The sequence below is a fragment of the Cygnus olor genome, chromosome 3 (assembly GCF_009769625.2).
Source record: "Cygnus olor isolate bCygOlo1 chromosome 3, bCygOlo1.pri.v2, whole genome shotgun sequence".
NCBI lineage: Eukaryota > Metazoa > Chordata > Aves > Anseriformes > Anatidae > Cygnus > Cygnus olor.
The window spans coordinates 109267810-109291541 of NC_049171.1; the positions used below are offsets into that span (position 1 = coordinate 109267810).

General features: G+C 40.5%; 1 protein-coding gene across 7 annotated transcripts in view; it reads right to left on the bottom strand.

Moving 5' to 3' along the window:
* MAP4K3 (mitogen-activated protein kinase kinase kinase kinase 3) overlaps positions 1-23732 on the bottom strand; it is an 81170-nt gene that overhangs the window by 52126 nt on the left and 5312 nt on the right. For all 7 annotated transcript variants that reach the window (XM_040551067.1, XM_040551071.1, XM_040551070.1 and 4 more), the window contains exons 2-8: positions 19017-19074; positions 15765-15855; positions 9157-9221; positions 6978-7033; positions 4265-4312; positions 2068-2110; positions 1518-1590 (exon numbers count right to left, since the gene is read on the bottom strand). In XM_040551067.1, the coding sequence (XP_040407001.1) occupies positions 1518-1590; positions 2068-2110; positions 4265-4312; positions 6978-7033; positions 9157-9221; positions 15765-15855; positions 19017-19074 (434 nt within the window). The remainder of the gene's footprint in view (positions 1-1517; positions 1591-2067; positions 2111-4264; positions 4313-6977; positions 7034-9156; positions 9222-15764; positions 15856-19016; positions 19075-23732) is intronic.

Genomic DNA, 23732 nt, shown 5'->3' on the forward strand with positions numbered 1-23732 from the left:
AACACAGATTTTTTAACTGCAGATTTGAAGATAACATCAGATTTTTGTGGTATGATTTATTTCATGGTTGGCGTAAACTACATCTACATAAACTTCCATTAGAATTCATTAAAAAAATAATCAAAAAGGAGGATACTAAGGGAGGAAGGAGTTACCAGTGTAGAGGGGAAATATGCTAACTTTACAAAGATGTGGAGGAGAAGGAACACAAGGGTAAAGAGTGGGATTTCTAGAACTGAAGATACTGCACAGCAGTTTTGCCTTTCATTTCTCTCCCATCCCACCATGGTGCCCTTCCCTGCCCATACCTCTAACGATCGCTCAAATCTTCACACTGCTTACAGCTAAATTTTCTTCTCCACAGCCTCAAGCTTTGCTTCCTCGCTCCTACTCCCCAGATCTGAGATGACTTTCAAAGAAAAACTGATGCTTTTTGTCAGTATTTAACCCATGTAATGCTTTCATAATTATTGTTTAAGGTTATGGCGTGTCATTTGAGAAACGTGGCCCAGTTTGGAAGTTACATAGCGATACAGGTCAGGACTGAAGTCACCCCAGACATCTCAGTCAGGAAACAGAGCTACAGTCCAATTACACAATCATGACCGATGGGTGTTTGCACTGCTCAGGAAGGGAAGCGAATCTGTGCCTTGGCGTGACTTACACTACAGAAAAATGCTAAAAATGCTGTGCTTGAGTCTATTTCAAGACTGCATATTTGAATGTAGCTTTTTTTTTTTGTACATACATTTTTCTCATAAATACTATGCTGTCACACAATAGAACTTGCAATATCTGTCTAAGAAACGTACAAAAGTGCTATCTTACAGTGAAGAACGTGCATCATTTACTTCAAGGCAAAAAGGGAACCACGTCCAGTACAAAGAGAGAGAAAAAAAAGGAAAAACCTGAACTTCAGAAAAGATAAATTATGCAAACTAGTTTACTGAGGAAAAAATAAGATATAGTACAGACTGAACTTAAAGTTCAGGTTTTTTTCTATCATTTTTTGTTGTGGTGGTGGTTTTTTTTTTTCCTTATATGCCTAAAAATAAACAGAAGTCTTAGAGAAAACATTTCACAAGTGGCAAAAGAATCTGCAGAGACAAACAAATGAAACTCATTACCAGCTGAAGAGTTGCAGAAAAAACAGGTCTGGCATAAAAGGGAAGTAACCCAAGACACCAAAATGGATATTGGGGAAGAAAAAAATTTAAGATCAGAGTTAAAAACAACCAAGACCACAGACAGATTTAAAATCAGACTAAACTGAGATACACTGGACAATAGTAATAGCAGAACACAGACAATATTTAAGTTTTTCAAGGTATTTGAATGTTTCTTCTGATGCTCAGCTAATTCAGGACGTGGCACAAAAACAGACATGATCCCATGAAAACTGGACGGCCTTTACTGATTAGTCTACTCAGAAAGACATAGCATGCTTTTAACACAAGATTTTCAATAGTATTATGTTCATTACTATTATATCAACGAACAATTAAAAACATAGTTACCAATATGGGGTGCCAATAAATGATTTCCTTTTGGCAATTGTAGCTGTTATCTGTGCAGATACTCCAAAATCAGCTATATAAAAAAAATAACGAAGAGTTAATAACTGATCTGATGCAATTCACTGTTTATGACCATGACAGTTTGGTTTCTTCACTTTTAAGAGTTTGCTACACATACTGGAAATATTTAAAAAAAAATAAGTAACAAAAGTAAAAAAAGCCTAAGAAATATGCAGGCTGCACACAAACATGTCCCTCTTATCAACACAAGAAAGAAAAAGGCTAAGTTTTATAAAAGCCTATGATTTGATTTTTTACATCTCCTGTACAACATCAGAAAGTTTCACTTTAGTGTTCCAAAACCAGACTCCAATTACTCCGAAGATATTAATGTGATGGTGCTGAGTCAGATATTATCAGCAAGAGAAAATGAATTCTAACATTCATTAATTCCTTACCTAATTAAACAAAAAGACTGCTTAGCCTGCACACAATTTAGACTGCTTGGACTGCACACAATTTACAGCTTAACAGATTTTTATTTACTTACCTAATTTTACGTGTCCATTATCCGTTAAAAGAATGTTTGCTCCCTTAAAAGAAAAAAGTGCAGTTCAATTAGAACATGCAGATTTCCCTGATAGTATATTAAAAAAAAAATCTTTATGTGAGATCTAATGGCAAACGAGGGGTCAAAAGATAAATCAAGGATTGCATGTTCAAGGAAACTGTAGCTTTATCAAGGAAACGTTTTTGAGATTATCTACTTGCCATTCCCTGATATAAAGGAACTTAGATATACAGGGTTTCTCATGAATTTCAAGTTTAGTATTCTTTAGCCTATGGTATTACAAAGTTTCCCATTGTACACAAAGCCCTCTCAAAGAGCAGAATTATGGTCATTTGCCTATGCGGATGAATTCTTACTTTCTTTTTTCTATTTACAGTGATTGAAAGGAAATAGGAACTCTAAAGGTCACGGCGGAAGTAATTTGATTTTCTTTTCATATGCAGGAGCTGGTTTTGTCTCATCTGAGAGCCATGATAATTATAGCCTTAAGGACCTCCCTTGATATTCAAGTGTTTTACAAAACTATTTCCATCTTTCTGCAGCAGAGATTCTGTTAGTGCTCGACTGTAAGCGTTCACTGCTGTGGGGCTATATGCACCACTTCAATAATCAGCTCAATAATCAAAACCAACCCCAAGCGACAGTTGATACCATAAAATTACCACACCAAAGGACTGTGAACAAACCTGATTGGAAGAAGGAAACCAGTTACAAGCAGAACTGAGTGAAGGTTGGAGATGGCTAAGCAAAGCTGGATAGAGCTACGAATGTCAGTGCTGCCCATAAACCGGGCAGAAAGGCAGCACAGAGGTCTTTCCAAACATCATTTATATATAGGCGGTGGGTTTTCACAGGGAAGAAATCAGACCTGCAGTCCTACTCCAGCCACACAACTCATTTTGGCAAATCCTGCACAAGTACAATTAATGAGCCTCAAAAATGGAGCTAGGTAAATAGTCTAACAGCCCAGTTAACATGCTCTTGACCTTGTCCACCTTTCAAGACTAACAGGACAGATACTCTAAATACATAACATAACTAATGAGGAAAGCAAACATAACTCAGTAGTCATGAGAACTGCAGATGAAAACAGTATTTTTCCACGCTCATGAGAACAGCTTGTAAAAAAAAGCAATAAAAAACCTCACTGTAAGCATTCCAAGTGGTTTTATCAGCACAGTTCTGTTTAGAAATTAATATATATCCACTGTATCCTTATAGGATGAGAAATGATGCTTGGAAAGTATGATGAAAAACTTTCAAGTTTAGTGTCCAAATTGATCTCTCATTCAGAAATCATTTTCACGATTGCTCAAAACCCAAATATCCTCCTGCAGTCAGTGAGAACGCACCTACAGTTAAAGCTACTATGTATACTGTATCCCTAGTTTGGGAAAAAAAAACACAACTAAACAACAACAACAAAAAGCACATGCACAACACAAAGGAGTCCAGTAATTTGCTGTCTGATTTCCAGGAGGGAAGCCTGCCAAGTTTAAGCCAGAGACTGAGTTTAGAAAGGCAAACAGCAGGTAATAAAACTCCAAGGACAAAAAGTCAACAGGAAGTATCAGAAGGAAACTATTAACAGAGAGTATAATAGTATGAGCAAGCTACTATTGATACAGCTCTGTTGAGATGAAGTTTTACCTAAGTCGGTGCTATGAGCCCTGATTCGTGGTACCCTCTCTAATTTTAGTACCTGAGGAAGGAGACGCAAGTAGTCGGCAAGAACCAAGCAGAACGGCAGCCACTGCCCTGCAATCTGCTCCCCAGAAAAGAGGCAAGAAGCCAAAGCAACAGCTGTTTACTTGCTGGTTCAGCCGGAAGGGTACTTCGAGCTTCTTGGAAAGGTGGGGAAAACACCGAGCCTTTCCTTCAGCACAAAGCACAAGCTCAGGGTCATCTGTACATGTGCCCTTCTGGAAGGCGACTGATGCCGGAATTCTACAGCCCTGGACTAAATGTGTGTGTGGCTCCAATCAAAAGAACAAACTGTTTCTATGCATTTTCAAATTTTTACTTTTGCTGGGCAAAATATATATATATAATATTAATAAACAGAAAAACCTTATAAAGATGATTTCCAAAACTGCTGTGTAACCATAAAGACCCTTAAGAGGTTATGGTGTAGGCTACTTTAAAAACACCGAAGTTCCATTCAGTTTTTACTTACCTTTATGTCTCTGTGCATTTTTCCTTTACTGTGAAGGTAATATAATCCCTGCATAAAATATTTACACAATAATTTAGTCCAACATTTTTCACTTTATATGCATTTGATATTTAATCAACAAACATACTTAGGATCCATTTCAGTCATCTAAATGACTTTCTGACTGAAGAAAATTCTTTTACTTCAGTGTATCTTAAATGCACTTGCAAATTCAATATACATAGTAGGGTAACATCTAAACACAGGTTGGAAGGAAAGAATACCAGCTACTAGTCTATTGAGACAAATATTTTCTATTCAAATTTTCCTCTGGACATGTTAGCTGTCACCTTTCTAGACCAAGTTAATTACTTTTAAATTGCCTAACACTGCTCTATTCAACAGTCTGATCACTAGATACCTAATGCAGTGATCTCCTAGATCATTACAGGCTTCAGTTGACTCCAGAACCATGCTAGCAGGCAGCACCCCAGGGCTAACACCAGAGTTCAACCCTAATTCATGCATTTCTGCAGGAAGTATTATTCAGCTGTCCTTCTAGGTCTCTGTCAGGGCACCAAAGCATTTTAGGACTCAGTGCCTTGATATGAGTTAGAAACTTGAAATTATCTGGAAGAATACTAATGAAGCTGAAACCCTGCAAGAGGATTCAGATCTCATTGCTTTTGACGCTCCAGGTCTATCTTTAAAATTCTCTTCCACAGGGCAAACTGCAGGTAAACATCCGTGTGGCTGTGCGGTCATGAACCTCCACAAGGACTACATTTCACTGCAGATATCCATGTCAAGACAAACTTGGTTTCACCCCCAGCCGCTCACGCAAGACATCACATAGTTGATTTCAAAAAGAAATTAGAATTGTTTTCAATGATCAGCATTTTCATGGATGGTCCTAAATACACCCAAATGGGGAAATGCTTGCTTACGTGGCTTGGTGCTTGAGACGCTGAAGTGAAATTTTCAAAATATTCTTTGTTCATATTGACAACTGTGCCACTGAAAATATAGTTTTGGGATATTTTTCTTCTTTGTCAGTTCACAAAAACCTGGATGCAATATAGCTGAAGTACTAATCAATGATGAAATTCAACAGACTACAAAAGCCCTGATCGCTGATGTTTTAACCTAGGTTTTCTGAGGCAAATGACTAAAGATACAGTTGGACCAATAGATTTTAAGAGTCCTCACTGCAGGCAGGTGTGCAGATAAAAAGTGGATTCTTTTTTTTTTTTTTTTTTGTAAGGAGTGCAATTAAAGCATTTGCCCGACCATTGCAACAACTGGCATTAGCTGGGAGAGTCACATGTATACTCCTTACATTTAAATCTCAAGGTGCCGCTGGCACAAAAAGCCCAACGACTCACCTTTACCACTACCCAGAAAGAATCTGAGGCCACCCTTTTCAAAACTGAATGCCTAGAATAAGGTACTTTAAAGTCCATACTTAGAGGGCCTGTATTTTCAGAACCATCAGTGAGTGATTTGTGTTCATACCATTTAATGGCTTTCTAAATACGGACATCAAAAGCTAACTTCAGGCATTCACATGAAACTCCAGACTGAAGGAAATTAATGTCAAAATTAACACTGGGCAAATCACTTGGACAGATGGACTATATTCTTTGATTTTTCACTAGGAAGAGTGACTGCTAGATTATTAACTACCACAAGATAGCAGAAACTACAAACATTGTATTTGGTCAGAGTGTGGTGTAAGCATGCAGTTACAGACAACTGTAAAATAGACAAAAGAAGTATCCATTGATAACACTTAGAAAATAAACACCAAGTAGCACACTTCCTTCTCATAATCAATCTACACATACTGGCCAAGAAGGCTTCCAAACAATAAAAAAATTCACAAATTAAATTCTAGATTATTAAACCACTTTTCTCCACTCTGAGAAGAACAAGAGGGATTAAAAGTTCAAATATCAAAACACTCCCACATGCTAGGTAAGCCAAGACTTCATTGTAAGAAAAAAAGAAGTCACATCTTCAAAGTCAGCAACCTCTGGCATAGTGCAGAGAAATGGTCAGTGGCATGCAACAGAGCTGGCTCAGGGACAGAGCTATCTTGAGAGAGTGTTTGTGAGAGGCAACAGCTCTCAACTGATGGCATTCAAGAGCTCTGCATTCAGTGGAAGCCAAGAGCTGCTCTCTCACATGGAGGCAAGATGCAACAAAAAAAAGCTGGTCCTCATGAAGTTTTACTGGTGAGTTTAATATTTAATTTAGGAAAGAAATATGAAAGCTAGCATGACCACGAGGAGAGGCTAATGACCCTAATTGGAACATCTCAAGTACAAAGGCATTTTTTTTTCCATTTTCTTTTTGGCACAGATCAACAATCAGATATGCAAAACTGTCTTTAAAAGTTTTCCTTCCAACTTGCAATAACTAGCTTGTATTACAAATATAGACAAATAGACTCCTCCTCCCCCCACCCCACACCCCTTAGAAAAAAATAACAGCAGAAAGTAGATGTCAATTTTCCCTCAAATGATCCAGGATAATTTGGGGTTATGCAATTATATGAACCAGTTCTAGGCTATAATAAAGGACTTCCTCAGAAGTCTGGGAAAAACGTTAAGCCCTCCAAACACTGCACTTCCATGGTATGATGTGTGTTTGTAGCTTCTACTTTTAGCTTTTAATATTTTTACATTAAATGTGAACTGTATACAACCACAAGAACCTTAGAACACACTACCTGTAGTGTTTCTCTGCTAACATATGCAATCTGCTGTTCTGAGAGCGGTCCAGTCACTGAAATGGAAGGGGAAAAAATGAATAAAGCTCAAAATCAGATAAGATACTGTCCTTCCCAAACCCATACCTCAATTAATTTCCATTCACACCAATAGGATCTTACATCAGTAAGATTCTCAAAGTGAAAGTGCTTAGGCTTTCCCTTAGGTGGAGCATCCCAAATACTACCAGAAGGTTTTTAAAGCTCAAGAAATGTGTAGCCCTATCGGAATGGAAATGAGTTACTTGGTACATGCATGTATCTCACAGCAATTAGGAGGGAGAAAATCAAACAACAAACAGAAGCAGTGATTTAAGCACAACTCTTGCCCTTGCACAAACCCATTGTGTCCAGGACTTCCAACTGAGTGACTCAGAGCTGAGCTCCGGCCCCTCTGCGCTCCACGAAGTTCCTTCCACCCTTTGCAACCTGCTCTCTCCTCCCATCCTTCCTGCTGCTGTGGGACCTGCTCTCTGCTCCTGGCCTCCCTGCAGCCACACGACCTCCTCATCCCTTTTCTGCACGAGCTGCCAGCATTATTGCTCCTGGGCCTTCCACACTGGGCACCTCCTCACACTCTTCCTCTGAGCACTCTCAGGAGCTTTCCAAGAGTCTTCCTCTCCTCCCTCCATAGCCCATGTTCACTCAACTCTCTTAAATGAAAACAATTACATTTGGAACAAATACATAAACCAAACACTGAACCACAAGCAAGGAACAGCCTGTGACCGTCCCCAGTCACCAGACTTTGATCCCGAAATTACAAGGTTTTATGACCAGACCAGCAGTCCTCACTATTTTCTCTGCAAAACACTAGAAGATTGCAAACTGAAAAGTTGGATGGGGTTTCGCAAAGGAGCAGGGAGTTAAAAATTAAATAAGATTTAAGCACCTAACTACTTAGCTTCTTCAAAACCCATGTTTATTTTGAGAAACTGAATGCTAATTAAATTAAATAGCTTTTTTTTACTTGAGATTTAATTGGTTCAATTGGAATAAAAAATTGGAACATGATTAAGATTGGAAAAGAACCTTTCACTCTAGCTACTAGCAGAGAAGCCAAAAAATCAGCTGCAATAGGAAATGGCTCCCGTACAACATCTGCTCAGGCATTTAAGCAACATGAGCTCATTTCCTACTCTACAGGTGTTCCGCCAAACAAAGCCTATCAGGCACAGTGCTCTGATGTTGATCACTGGGAAGATATCAGGGATCAACAAGGCCACACTCAAATGACTGCACCATGAACGCAGCATGAATTTGTGAATTGGTGCCTCGTTAATTGCACCCAAGTTAAACATAAAAACACATGCAAGCTGTTTATGCACAAGGAGGATGTGAAGAACCTAACATAGAAAATCTTCGCAATTTAGAATCTGGATGGAGTTCCTGTCTGAAAAACATCACCTGAAAACCACAGGAGCCAATACTTGTTTGTGACACAGTCTTTTCCTAAAGAAGTCTTATTGCCAGGGCAATAAAAAGCCCTTAAAACTGATTTTGTCTCTTGAAAACCAGCAATCAACTGACTGATCTTGACTTTATGCAATAGACTTACACACACTCCTTGTTTCTTTGACCATTCATAAGCCCAAAGCAAATATATAGGTCACCTCTGCTTTTCACAGGTCATGCATAAAAAAGGCCCTTTTGGCAATACCGCAATACAAACATACATAAGGTCAAAAGGACAAGAGCATCCATGTTAATCAATCCATTTATCTAAGTATCTGTAGGCAGCGGTATTGATTTTATTAAAGCAAAGTTCAAAAGCTCAAAACCAAAACAGCTATGAAGTAAAGCAGCGCATTGGGATACCAGCCTTTTTTTTTTTTTTTTTTTTTTAACTACACAACAGTGTCTAATTTTACAATCTTAGAAAAGTAGTGATTGGTATATGATCTGATGAAGGAAGGAAGGAACTTCTGTTGCTCAAAAAATCCACCCCACTATAGTTCATTGTGTTTCACAAAAACAACCAATTACGTAAATACCCAAGTAAGCTAAAACTGACCTTCAGTGGATTATTATGGATACTAAATTTAAGATTCATCCTCTTTGATTTCAAAACACTGTAATCATCTCCATTTTTTAAAAACAAGCTTTACTTAGCTTTTAAGGAATTACAGTCTTGACATACCATGATAAATATCTTGTAAAGAGCCACCTCCGCAAAACTCCATGCAAATCCATAGCTTGTCTCGTCTAAAAAGTGAAGAAAGTAATTCATTAGCTGTCAGAAATGAACTGTACCTATAAAACACAAGTCAGAGGACTCAAGCATTACAAAGCACAACATAATGAGCTCTGTATTATGAAAAGTACAAGTCAAAATAATGAATATGATTTGATCTTCAGGTGATAATGAAATACCCAAAATATTCCAGGGTTTGCTGTATTAATTGAAACACGTGCACACTAAATTTTCTTAAAGATGTACTAGTAAAATTAAACTTTTACTGAGAGTAGAGAGATAATAGTGGGTTCTCATTTCTTCCTCATTTTCACTTCTCCTCCACTTCTTTCAGAGCAGAACAGTTAAAAAAAAAAAAAACAACAAACAGAACAAAGAAACAAACCCAAAACACAGAAAATCCCTAGGGATATCTTTCAACTCAATTTCTTTCAAAACAAATGGAGTAAAACACTAGCACTGTAGTCAAAGCTAGGCAGAGTGGAGCCCGTATCATGGACTACTCAGATGACATCTTTTCCCTCAGAAATACCTGTGGATATTTTTGGTGGCAGGGGGCACAGGGTATTTTTGATTTCTCTGGCAGAGATAATCAATTTAGTTTGACTCACTGTGCCACACTAAAAGGTGCTTTCCTAAAACAGACAATGGGCTGAAGGATTCAGAGAAACAGCAGAGTGCAAAAAGTGTAGTTATGGTTTTCATCTTCCATCTTCACTTAGTATTTTTCACTGATGAGGCAGATGTCACAAGTGTGAATGCAGAGGGGCAGCGCAGCCTGGAGATCAGAAAATCTGGGGCACGCCTGGTCATTCCTGGCCATCAAAACACACAGGAGAGAAAAAAAACAACCACCTCAGGGCCGACTGGTGATTGTTCTGCAGCTTGCTGTGACCCCTGATCTGGGGTTTGTTGCATTGATGAGGCTTTGTGAGAATAGCTAAGACACTCCAGTGAGAAATGCCAACGTTCATGGAAGTGCTTTGCAGGGTATGGGTGTAAATGCTGAGCTTATCCTTTGGGCTGCAAGTTGCAAGGAATTCTCACCAGTAGGCAACAGCAATAACAGCTGCTGTTCCAAGGAAGAACTGTTTTTTTGGGATCTCCTCCTTATCTAAGTCTATCTTCCACAGGATCCTTAAAGCAAAGTGGCTGCTTCCACTAGTGGTGGGAAAGGTGTTGTTCTGGTGCTACAGAAGTTTTAGGCAGTGGAAGTCACGGTTACACCATACATTTGGAGTGGTTAATTAAAGCACTACTACTTTGAAATTATATAAAGACTTTTCACTGAAATAAATTATCAAAATCAGACACAGAAGCAATACCAGTACTTCTGCAATACATCCGAATTAGCAATGGCAGCAGGGGAGCAAGAGTGAAAAAGAAACCTTGAAGAAGAGAGAGGCATTTGCAAGTCCCTTGTTTGTTCCCCACACTGATACAGGACTCCGATGGGGACACAATGGGAAGCACTGGGTTCATGAAAGCCAACCTTTCCCATGTGGTTACATCCTATTTTGATGCTGGCATCAAAGTGGAGAAAAGCTAGGTCAGTCCTAGCAGTCTCAGGACAGCACCAAAGCACCCACACAGTAGGAAATGTGAAAGTTAAGTGCTGTTAATTCACACCTCCGCTCACCAGGCACTAGCTTCCCCGTGGGGAAAGGCTCTACTATAAAGTAAAAAATGTAAGAGCATCAAAAGAGGAGACTGCATTTCTAACTCACCATCAAGCCGTTTATTACGGTGCCTAAGTGCTGAGACAGGTGAAGATCCAAATAAATCAACGGTAACAGTGTACACAGTTGTCTGGGTCTGCAGAGCACACAGCAAGCACAGCAAACAAAACCCTGACAGCATCAACAGTACCCCTTAGTGTTTGCAACCTCACACCAACGCTAACAGCAAGGCAGAAATTGGGCTGCCTGGGAAATCCATATGTAAGCAGAAGAAAAGCCTGGGGAGCAATGTGCAGAAAGGTGCCAGGTATAGGATATGATGGTATTTTTCTATTGTTCTTAGCACTGAAAAGTACTTGCAAAACAAAAGGTCAGACAATGAGAGGCCTCCACGGCAGCCATTCGATTGCCCAAACGAAAGAGAAGCAGTAAGTACACCATCTGCCAAAGAAAGGGGAGGAGACCAAGCAGACACACAAGAGTGCCAAAATATAAATTGTCTGTGCCAATGTTACATTCTAGGTCTACCAAGGTGTATCTTGATATTCTCTGACCAGAGGAAAACTCCCCTTTCCCCAACCTCTACATAGAAGCATCGCCAGCCTGAACACAGTACGATGAGAAGCAGCATCTGCTCAATCTCAAGACTTATATCGAAGTGGGATGTAACAATTATGTTTGTTTACAGTCCATTTTCATGTGAAGTCTCAAAAATCACCATGAACAGCTTCTTATTAGTTATCCTAAGCAATGTGTTCCCACTATGACTGGTTAGAGAGAGCAGCTGGTAAGACAGCTGGATGCATGTGTCAGTGCCTCCACAAAGCAAACAACCTCACCTCCAGAAACAAACCCAAGTGGAACAGTTATTACATTCTCATCAGAAGTTCAAGTGTTAGAAAAACAACTCAAGGTAATTTCAGCAGCACGACAGAGCCCAAGCCCTCCCTTCTTCCATTCCTCAATTACCTCCTCCTTGTAAATGTTCCTTCTTGAAAGGTTTATAACAATGACTTTCATGTTTGCGGAGCATGCAGGACTCACGTCTCACATCAAGGAAAATGTCAGTACAGCTTCCTTTCCAGCACTGCAGAAAGGCACAAAGAGGCATGCCGTGCAGCAGAGGTCATCTTAATGTACAAAAAGGTGCTCTCTTACCAAACACGGGCAGGCTTTGAGGTTGACAAGACTGGGGAGGTATGACCGGAGGGTGAGACACACCTGGTCCCAACCACACAACTTTTGGAACGTGCACCATCTATTCAAAAGCTTCGTCACCTTAACACAGAGCTTCCAAATCCTCTCCCCTCAAGAGGTCACGATACCCCCCTGCCAACTTTACCACCTAACAAGCTGTAAACTGCTGTCAACCAGACTACAAACTCCACAAATTCTCTAATCCTTAATGTGACTTCAAGGTATGCATCGGTATTAAGACTTGGTCATGCACAACATAAAGCCCAAATGCGAGTAACACACAATCTCGATTAACCTTCAAATTAACCTTGAAGAGTCAAAACCAAAGCACAGACACTCCCAGAGAAAGCTCACAGAACCAAGTCCCTACACGTACGTGCACTCCATCTGCATGCACACCGCACAAACTTGTGCATAATGCAGCTCACAGACCGGCTCCGAATTTTTTAAAAAAAAAAAACATTCAGGCTGCCAAGACAAGCACCCTCCAAGGTATGGGATGCCAGAACAGCATGGCTTGTTGATTTTATAATCAGACTTTGCTCCTTGCGTGCACATGAGAACACAAAGAGCACACAACTGCACGCTTTTGCTAATACAACCCCCTGCCTCAATCAGCGTACAGCACAGATGAGGTTCCCCTAATGAGCTCATCGATGGTTGGCTTTCCTCTTCATTCCCATACTTTCAGTGCATTTCTATTTAACCTTATTGTGAAGATTCATTTTCTTCTCTTGGAAATTGCCTTCATGCACCATCCCAAATGATTTTTGTGAAGGACGAGTAGGACGAGGTTCTCCACTGCAGCCCTTTCAAGTGCCTGTAGAATGAACGTAATTCAAAACACAGACCCTACTGACCCGAATGACACCTGGGAGCGTGCAACACTTTTTCCCTCACTGGACAAAAAAGCTAAAAAGATAATGAAGCTGAGAATGATGCAATGAATCCCCACCAACGATAACACATGCTCTCAGGGAGCATCCAGGGCCATTCAGGGCACTGAACACAAGAAGCAGGGATAAACTCCTCAAGACACCATTAGTCTGCCTTCAGCATGTGACATCTCCTCCTCCTGTGAGGTCTGTAGGCAGGGCTTTCTCTCTTCCCCAGAACTGCCTCCAAGTTCTAGTACACTGGACTTGTCCAATCCTAGTTTTCTCCAACTACACAGACTTTCAGCGCCAAGGTCACCGGCAGCAGAAACGAGCACCCCACGCTCTCCATTTCAACATCCTGCCCCAGTTCACCCCACAGCAAAACAGGGAACGGCCGAGCAAGCCAGGGAACACATGTTCAGCTCTCCAGAAGCACTACAAACGTGCACCAAACTGCTGGCTACAACGAAAACACTCACTGGGATTTCCCAAGCCCTAACAGATCTGGAAAGAAGGTAAAAGAAATGCGGTATTTCAGAAGATAATTTGGCCAAAATTGAAAGGATTTTTAAACAGGAAAGGCGCGCTCCAAATACAAAAGCCAACTTGTCAAATATTCCTGCTTCAAAGATGGTAATTTTTTGTTGGAAGACTTTCATGCTCCCAGACTTTTCATATGGAAACACCTGCATCTTCTCACCTTCAATCTCTAAAGCACTTGGCCAAAATTGCTCAGAAGTTTTTGGCTGCAGCAGGTAGCCATCATGGAAAATTTCAGCTAGAGTTGCTGAAGTCTAGTAAATGTATGAAATACTCAAGCTGGCATCCTCCCCTTAGGAGTAGGGTCTAGCAACCTTCACAACATGCAGAGCTATCATGTCCAATATAGACTGTCCCCAAGCAGACAGAAGACACGCAAATATCTGAAAGCAATGAGAAGCCTCTGCATTACAGAGCATTACAACTTTCCATAGACTTTTAATAGCTTTTTATTACAAGGCTTGTTACTACTATCAGATGACACCAAGTTAGGCACAAGTGTTGATCTGCTGGAGGGTAGGAGGGCTCTGCAGCGGGATCTGGATAGGCTGGACCGATGGGCAGAGGCCAACTGTATGAGGTTCAACAAGGCCAAGTGCCAGGTCCTGCACTTGAAGCACAACAACCCCATACAGTGCTACAGGCTGGGGGCAGAGCGTCTGGAAAGCTGCCCAGTATAAAGGGACCTGGGCTTACTGGTCGATAGTTGGCTGAATATGAGCCAGCAGTGTGCTCAGGTGGCCAAAAAGGCCAACAGCATCCTGGGTTGGATCAGAAACAGGGTGGCCAGCAAGACCAGGGAGGTGATTGTCCTTCTGTGCCTTGCACTGGTGAGGCCGCACCTCGAGTACTGTGTTTGGTTTTGGGCCCCTCACTACCAGAAGGACATCGAGGCGCTGGAGTGTGTCCAGAGAAGGGCTACGAAGCTGGTGAAGGGTCTAGAGAACAAGTCTTATGAGGAGCAGCTGAGGGAGCTGGGGTTGTTTAGCTTGGAGAAGAGAAGGCTCAGGGAAGACCTCACTGTATTTCAGAATTACCTTAAAGGAGGCTGTAGCGAGGTGGGGATCAAGCTCTTCTCCCAAGTACCAAGTGATAAGACAAGGGGAAATAGCCTCAAGTTGCACCAGGGGAGGTTTAGGTTGGGTATTAGGAAAAAATTCTTTACTGAAAGGGTTGTGCGGCACTAGAACAGGATGACCAGGGAAGTGGTTGAGTCACCTTCCCTGGGGGTCTTCAAGAAACATTTAGATGTAGAACTTAGTAGCATCGTTCAGTGGTGGACTTTAGTACTAGGCTAAAGGTTGGACTAGATGATCTTAGAGGTCTTCTCCAACCTGAATGATTCTATGAACTAAAATTATGACAATATTAGTTTCACAAAAATCCACCATTAAAAAGTCCACTTACCAGGCTGTATTAAGAAATAATAGCAAGTGTTCTTAGGAACAAGCTATCAATCTTCTAAGACTTCCTCTATGGATCATGAGTTTATTGTACTTGTAACAAGTTCAAATAACAACTTACAAAAGGAATTAAACAAAGGAATATTAAAAGAGAACAACTGTATATACCACATTAATAAATAACCTAAACAAGTATGCAGCTCAAGAAAGAAAAGCAAAGATAAAAACTAAAATATCAATCGTGTTTGTATTTCAAACCAAATCCAGAACACGAGCACCAGAGGGCTTTTTAAAGGCTGCACAGTTTACACTTTAAGGTACCTCGGAGTGGGACTGTCCTTAAAACTTAACATAGGACCAGTAAGCACGGGAAAGAAAAAATGAAAAGAAACAATTCTTTACTTCACTTCCCCGTAACATTTAATTTCAAGGCCTCATAGACAATTTTACACATGAAGACCAATGAGGTCAAAACACTTCTGAGAACTCTGTATTACGCAATATACTTCCCAAAGCTTTGCAGATTTGAGACATTTCACTGAAACAGATTTAAAAGACATTACATACACGTGCTCTTTCTTCATATTTGTCATACTTCTGCTTAATTTTCCATTTAACGTTAAATTCAAAGCATTTAAATTGCAACTTGTTTCCAAGAAAACATGACTACATTGTCATGAAAACATTATTTATAGAGGGAGACTGCAGCAAGCGGAATAAGTAAATGGCAAAAAAGTATGCAAGTATAGATGGTATTTATTTGGTAAGTTATGTTTTACTTAAGTCGCTCTAAGAACCTGTCCTTTTCAAGGCAATATACAAGCATTTTTAAAGTGAACAAAAGAAACAAACTGTACCTGAGATAGCTGCCAAAATAAGCAACGATGTTTGGATGTTTACAGTCTTTCATCATAATGATTTCCTGCTGCACAACAGCAAAATCTTCTCCTAAAAAGCAGAAGAATGCATATTTTCATTGGCCTGCTCCATACCCGCATCTCAACTAGGCTTTCAGTACGTATTTATAAAATAAGCATTTTGAGTAATTAAAACTAATTGCCTACCAGTTTCACATACTGCAACATACTGCAGCTGTAAAGCAATAATAATTAGAGAGGCTTTAGCAATAAGTAGTTATATTCTTACAAAAACAAGTCTCATTCTAGGACAGACGGACTTGACATCTGTGGATACCTCTTAAGATATGGGCCACATCTCTTACTAAACTGTATTCTCCTGAGACCCCACTGTGTCCATCTGCACATGCCCTGCCAATATCCCAGGTTCTTAAAACATCACAAAGCAATGCAATTTTTGGCCACATGTCCAAGACTCATTCTATCACCTTTCTGAACAAAAAAACAATAGCGCACTGCTGTGACTACTCAGTAAACTCAGTGAGCATGTAAGTTTATGGATTGTGCATAACTTATGTCCAGATAAAATACTGACATAGACGTTTCATTTATCTTGCTATTTGGTACTTAGGTTATATCTGTCTTTCTACACAAGGTTCTTACCAGATGTAGACAGAGACAGACATGTATGAAATTGTAAATCCCAAACTCTGTTTCCCAGAGATGTTTTTGTTTTGGTGGTGTTATGCACACATTTCATAGGTAAGTTACAGAAGTTGAAAAGACATCAATATGTAAGACAACGTCAATAACACAAATTTGATAGCCTTCTCAATTTTTATTTTCTTTAAAGAAATGTCATACATTCCTTTGCAGTTTATCATCTTGCATTAGGCCTCCTCTGAAATGTCTCAAAGCATAGTAAATTATAGCTAGCCTGCTACGTTATTTCTAAAGAAGTTCTTCTGAAGTTTGCGTAGTTACTAGACATACACAGTACAAAACCAACTAATTCTTGCCAACTTCAAGGAGTTTGTACCCAAAATAAGCCTAAAGACCTAAAATAATCATTTAACTTCCTGAACAACTTCTTAAACTCTTTAAGCAAATTGCAGAAACATGAAAATTCAAAGTATATCAAAATTCTTTTAGTCTACTCCTGTAGTACACTTCAGGATAAGTGAAAGGGTTTCTAAACCAGAGGCAAAGCTTTTGTCTAAAAAGCTCAATACAGACAATAAGCTTACATTTATCAGTTGTCACAAACCCGAATCACTTATCATGGCTGTTAAGTTTCAAATGCAACACAAATTCTGACAGAACTGGCCAAACTATTATCTAAGCACATGTGTTAAGTTTTCCCATACACTAAGTATGGGCCATCTAACAGTTTGGTACTCCTTAACCACAAATCCAATGTTCATGGGTATTTTGTTCACTGAAAGCAAATTTGGTATCACAAGCTCTAAGCTAACTTCACAATCAGTTGGTTTATTGCTGATGGCTCACTGTATCCTGGGTTTATCTTTAGCCATACAAACAAGAAATTGTTTTCACATAAAAACAGTTATCTCCATGAAAGGATGCGACTCCTCCAGCGTTTGACTAGTGCTTTGATTGGCTTTCAGAATACTAAAGCAGTGTAAGCACCTAAAAACGATTAGCTCTTAATCTTTGCATGCAAAACTTGGGAAGGAGGCCAGTACTACACTTCTGGAACACGGATGCTGCCCACATGAAGCTGTGAGTCAATCCTCTACCACAACCAGAAGTGACAATTACAAAGCGAAACCGAGCTCACCAAGCAAACAGGACAACTAAAGCTCACTCTGTGCGCCACTCGGTATCCAAAGGCTGCCAGGATTACTTGATTCAGTTGCAAGATGCCACTTGCTGTCCCTGTCAGTGTAGCATGAGAGCAAGTTCGCTCAGCTGCAGCGCATCCTCAGACAGTCTGCTGTTCAGATCACGCACACTGCGCGATTCAGCGAGCCCTACTCAGTGCAACAAGTCATTTTACACTTTTGAGAGTGAAAGCAGGCAGCTGAGTAAAAAGTTGCATTATTTGAAAGGTTGGCATCTTTTTCGTCTGAACTCCTGCAATTCTTTGCGCACTGTGCAAGTTTCCTTCCCTGTTTAATCTTTATAGTTCCATAGGGAGACACGGCACGGCTGCTCTTCTCAGCTGGACTGAGAACCCGCATTACGCACAGCCACGTACTCCAACGGTGGGAACTGTCATGAAACATTAAAGTAGCAGAACTTGACAAGATAATCCGAGACCACGACTTTCAGTCTGAGTAAGAGATGCGTGATGAATATACACTTCTGGAAGTACACTGTAACATACTGTCCAATCTTGAACTTCTTTATTTTTAAATGGGTGTGCATTATACACACACACACATCTAATCGCTCCCAGAATTTAAGAGAAAAATGGAAGAATGCAGTGACATCTTCTCCTTCTTGGCCGCACAGACCTTAAAGATAAAATCAGGTAATACTTCAAATATTCTACCACCCACCCCAACATTAATCTGTAAATGGAACACCAATAGTTAAGAAGTCAAGAAAGGGCTGGGCATTTTACTTTCTGAATTACTGTGCTCACGTTCAACATGTCTAGCCGTATTAACAGAACAGTGCTTGCAGGCCTAGAACTGAACTGCTGGGGGTAGGCACATGTAAAATCACAACATACACATGGCTCAAGTAAAAACCTAGCATATAATAAATTTTTAATCAGAGTTTGCAAGAAAATTTCCAGAAATTTACTCAATGCCAAACTGAGTGAGTTAACTCAATTCCCAATAATCAGCTAATGCTCACCTATTATTATTTCACCATTTCTTCTTATAATTTCTCCCTCCATGCTTTCTCCAGGTGAGTTCTTTTCTGTCTTGCTACCTTCCTCATTTCTTTTGTTCTCTGCAGGTTTTTTGTACCACGTGGGTCAAAAATACAGTACTTAAGACCAAAAACCCAACTCACCTTGATTTTTTTTTTAAATCAGCTTTCCTTTAACCATTCTCCAATTACTTTTTTTTTCCCCCCTCATATTACATTTTTTTCTCTCACATCTTGCTCATCATGTTTGTTATTTTTGGAACAGTGTATTTTCTTCTATACTTAAAAAAAGCAGCAATTATCCGTTTTTTCAATAAGTAAAGTCAACTGATTTTGCAAAAATGTATTCCAAGCATGAAAATATTTAGTCTCAGTGGCCTATTATTTCACTTAGGAAACACTTACCTGGTTCTAGTTTTATTACTTTGATAGCTGCTAGCTCACCCGTGTTGACATTTCTAGCCTACAAGGAAAAAACAAACAAAACCAGTATTTAGAGAGCACAACACAGCAATCATTTCTGCACTCTCCACTTGAAATTCTCTGACAATGGGGAGTCAAAGAGCAACTGAGATACAGAAGGGTCTGAAACAATGAAATCATTTGTTGGGGTTATTTTGAAGCAAAACAGCCTCAGGAGGAGCCAATAAATTAAAACATCTTGTACATTTATGTTGAACATGAGGTTAGAGTTCTCTTCTAAATACACCACGCATTTATTTTTATTGGGCTTACAGCATATACTTTGATTAGGTGAGCTTCATTACTGAGTTCTGTTATATCTGAAACACTTATTTCAAATAATCCATGAATAGTTCTTTATAATACTTCACGACTGAACCAAACAGTAACATTCTAAAGATAGCAAGCTCTTCTCTAACGCAAGTTTGTAGGAAGCATTCTTCCAACAGAACTTCTCATACTGGGTTTCTTATCTAATGACAAAGCCAACCATCTCACAAACACATTAAGCAGCTAATTGGCAGTGAGCTCTGCAGCTATAAACACGCTCGGGAAACTTTGCAGTGGCACACGCTAGTCCCAATAAGGCAACTGCTTGTTCGTGCTGTACTTCCATGTTAAATTCCGTAACTAGCTGGCCACTGAGCTATTGCTTGAGAAGTAATTATAATGTACACAGATCTCAAAGCAGAGCCCGGGGAGCATCACATGCTCTACCACGCAGAGTCTGTGACAGCTCATCACAGAGAGCAATACAACACTTTCTGCTCATTTTCCTACCTGCACCTTGATCCTTACTCTCAGCCAGTGACAGCATCCTGCCCTTTCTGTAAGGGTGCTAAGCAAACAAGCTGGCAAATGGAGCTAGAAAGAATTAAAACAGCCTTCCCCGTGGCCACTGAGCTGCTGTGCGTATGCAACTTCAGCAGCAATTACTCAGCAGCTTAATTGCATTCTGTACAGGGCTCTGTCACGCTAAAGCCTGTGTTCTACTGAGTAAACAAGGATGCTATTTTTTTAAAAAGCCATTAAGAATCAATATAAATAATGACAATACTGATTTATCTTTTGGAATTGTTGCATTTGACTCCTAACGGAAAACCAGGGAGCCATCTGCCCTGTGCTTCCATGCTCCCATACCCAGCTATGACAAGACATGAAAGCCATCCCCAGCCCCAACGCAGCAGCTCCTGAAAGATGCTCCAGAGCAGCGCTGGTGCCTGCAGCTATGTGACAGACTGAGGCCTGTCCCATTTTTGCTCCCTGCCCAATCCACTTTCAAATCAACAAAAGCCAGTTCTGTAGAACTGCAGAATTTAATGATGCAGACAGGCAACCAGCTTTTAAGTTGCCAATGATCTCATTTTTAAGTCATTTAGGAGCTCAAGGCTTTTACTGAGGCCCCCCCCTCCAGTATACATTTTAAAAATAACTTCATAAAACACCACAAAGAAAACAAATACTGATCTGCAGTACTGCTTTACAAGGCCGTGAGTCTCACCAAATGCTGCAAGGTAGTTACTCTGAACAGCAGCTTGAGAGCTGGCTGATGTGATGGAAAAGAAACAAGACAGAAAACAAAAGGCTACGAAAAATAGCCAGCAATAGAGTCTGGAAATAAACGCAGCGTGCGTTCCTGTCTTTAGAGGTCTGCCCAGGTAGTTCCTTGCATAGCTGACCTCAAACCTCTGCTTGTTCCTTGCTGTGGCCATGCTCTTCTGTACAGCTGGGAGTACAAGCATTCATAAATAATTTGCAGGCAGATGGTTATGAATAGATCCTGAGATCAGTGGAATCCTATACAAGTCAGAGAGTAGCCCGAACTTGATAGATTGTAGAAAGAACACAGTTAGGAAATAGAATCTGCCTGACGGCCTTTCCTGTAAGCCATTACTTGCCCGCCCCACGGATGGCAGCGGTGTCTCCAATCATCGCTTTGTGGTAGAACAAAGATGCTACAGACACTAAGAATAGCAAGAATACGAGTTCCCTTTCATCTGCAACAGAGAATGAAGGCAACGCAAGAGAGAAAGTAGCAACACTGAAGCATGAGCTAAGATTTTTTTTGTACTCCTTAGTTGTTTTCCCCACCACATTCTTTTCATAGCAAGAAACAAACAGAAACAAGATGATCATGAATCGAAGGGCAGATTTTTTTTTAACCTCCAAGGTTAACAAGAAAGATGACTTAAGCTTTAAAGACATAAGATCATCTGCAGGCCTTGCTAATACTAGAAGACACGTTTTGGGGCAGCTTGTGCTAGAATGATAAATCAATTAGACACAACTGTAGCGGACACAAATGATGAGATCCTGGAGTTATGCATCCTGCATTCAGCTGGGATGTGCAAGCCAAGCAGGAAACCCATTTCGGAGGCTTCAGGGATGTTGCTAGTCCAACAGAAAAAATAAGCTGTTTGGTAAATTCCATCCCCCATCCCATGCTACGTTCAGCTGTCAGGAATTTCTTTCTCTGACTATGGCTCCCCGAGTCAGTATGCTCTGCAGAACATCATGGCACTCAAGACAGAAGTTGGGTAGGAGCTAATGAACATTTTGGAGCAAATCTGACCAAATAAAACATATGAGCGTACTTGCCATTACTTACCACGTGGTGGTGATGCCAGGAAAGCTATTGATAGTAGAGATGGATATACAGATATATCCATAGCAGGACGAGCATAATGCCAGCCAGAGGAATAAACTGTGAGCAACAGGCAGCCTCGCCAAACCTGCACTCTCCACACCCTGCGGCTTATACCATCCCTTCCTGTTGCAAAGATTTTTCTTCTTTTGAGTACAGGACATCAAAGAGCTGTTCCAAATTGTGGGCAGGAAAGAACAAATGCTGAGTCTTTTCAGTTTCAGATTTCCTCCCTTCTCTATCACCAGCAGTAATGGGACTCTCTGGCCAGCCGGTCGTTCTCTCAACCAATACTCTCCTAGGCTCTTGAAAACAGAAAGGAGGAACAAAATCTGATTTAATGTCACCGACATCCTCAGAAAGGGCTGACTACCAGCTGCTTAAGGGCATGAACTGTTCCCTGAGACAATATGACTTGAAGTCAACGATCTGAATGAGTTATCAGCTGGCATCCTACTCCATTTGGGTTATTAATATTGAGTGCGTGATCATCCTGATTGCAGTGCTACAAGGGCTCCTTGCAACAGATGAAGATTAGGTACCCTGACAGGTATTACTTGAGTTCATCAAATACCTGTGAAAACACCTGTTGAGAATTCCTTGCCTAAATTCACTTGAATGAGAGGTCAAAAACCATAAACATGACATGTAATTTTCTCAACATGCACCGAAAAGGGCAGCTGGCTCCAACTCCTACTGGGAGGGTGCTTGTATACATACCATACAACAGCTCAGTGTGTTGAGGACACTGCCTTATGCCTTCTTTTAGTATAATCACAGTGAAGTTGCAAATTACTTATGGGTTTTGAAATTAGAGCATAAATAAGGCATAGCTGGCTGAAGAACAATTTCAAACAAGTATTTTTGAGTCAGAAAAAGCAAAAAAAAAAAAATTCAAAGAGCCTCATGCTGTCAGAAAACACCCGTTCATTTTGGGTTTCCGCCTGCACCCAAAGTGCTCTAACTCCTAGCCTTTGTGACGATCAGGTAACAGCAGCAGCTGGCCGTCCCTTCTCCCATCCCTATCTCTACGAGCAGGAGCCTGCAACTAATTCCTGCAAATGCAGATTTCACAAAATATAACCCTTACTTAGGTCACACTGCGGTAATGATGGCAATCTAGAAATCAAAACTAGTGTACAATTCACCTGCCTGGTTCCAGAAGTGGGCTAAGCCAGGGTGAACTCATTACACGGGTTTTCCAAAGCAAAGATGCTGCTGTTGGCCCGGCATCAACGCGCAGTCATACTGCTCAGTGTATACAGCGTTTACACAACGTCTGCTCTGGAAAAACCATACAGAGCTCCTTATCCTAAGCGGTGCCTAAAAGAGTGATGCTCTTCTAGAGGCTGGGCTGCTGTATCTGGGGAGGATAAAACAAGAACAAAACAAAAAGCAATGATGAAAAAGCAACCATTAAGTCGAGCTGAAGGAGCACTGACTGTTTAAACAGGAGATAATTGCTGTCTCTGTGACAGCAGTAGGATGTCAGATCAAAACGCTGCACAAAAAAACAACCACCCACTATAAATAAAAGCTAGAAAAGTCTATTTTTTAATGCATTATGCAGAAATTTGATATCCAAAAGGCCTCACAATTGGAAAGGCCTTAGGACTCCAGAACAGAGAATGGAAAAGCAATGAAATAGGGCAACCGTCAGATGGGCTCTATGCAGGAAACAGCAGTCAAGCAGAAGATGTGCACAGTACGTGTCTGACAAGAAAAGGAGGGGAACAGAAAAAGGAAGAGGAAGGCCAGTACGTAGTACTGCGCCTAATATATGTCCCAACACTTATAAAAAGGAGAGGCCTGTGCAGTATAGACATAAAATCCAAGGTCCAAAGAGGTAAATCTCTTGCCAAGTTTATATTTGTCTTTCAAATGGAAGCTGGCAATATAAAGCATACGATGCTGTGAGAAAAACTAGGCCAAAAAGCAGTCTGAGACAGCTACAACAGGGTGCTTCTCCTTCTGACTCCTTCACATGAGGATTGCTGAACAAGACGTGGACAAGC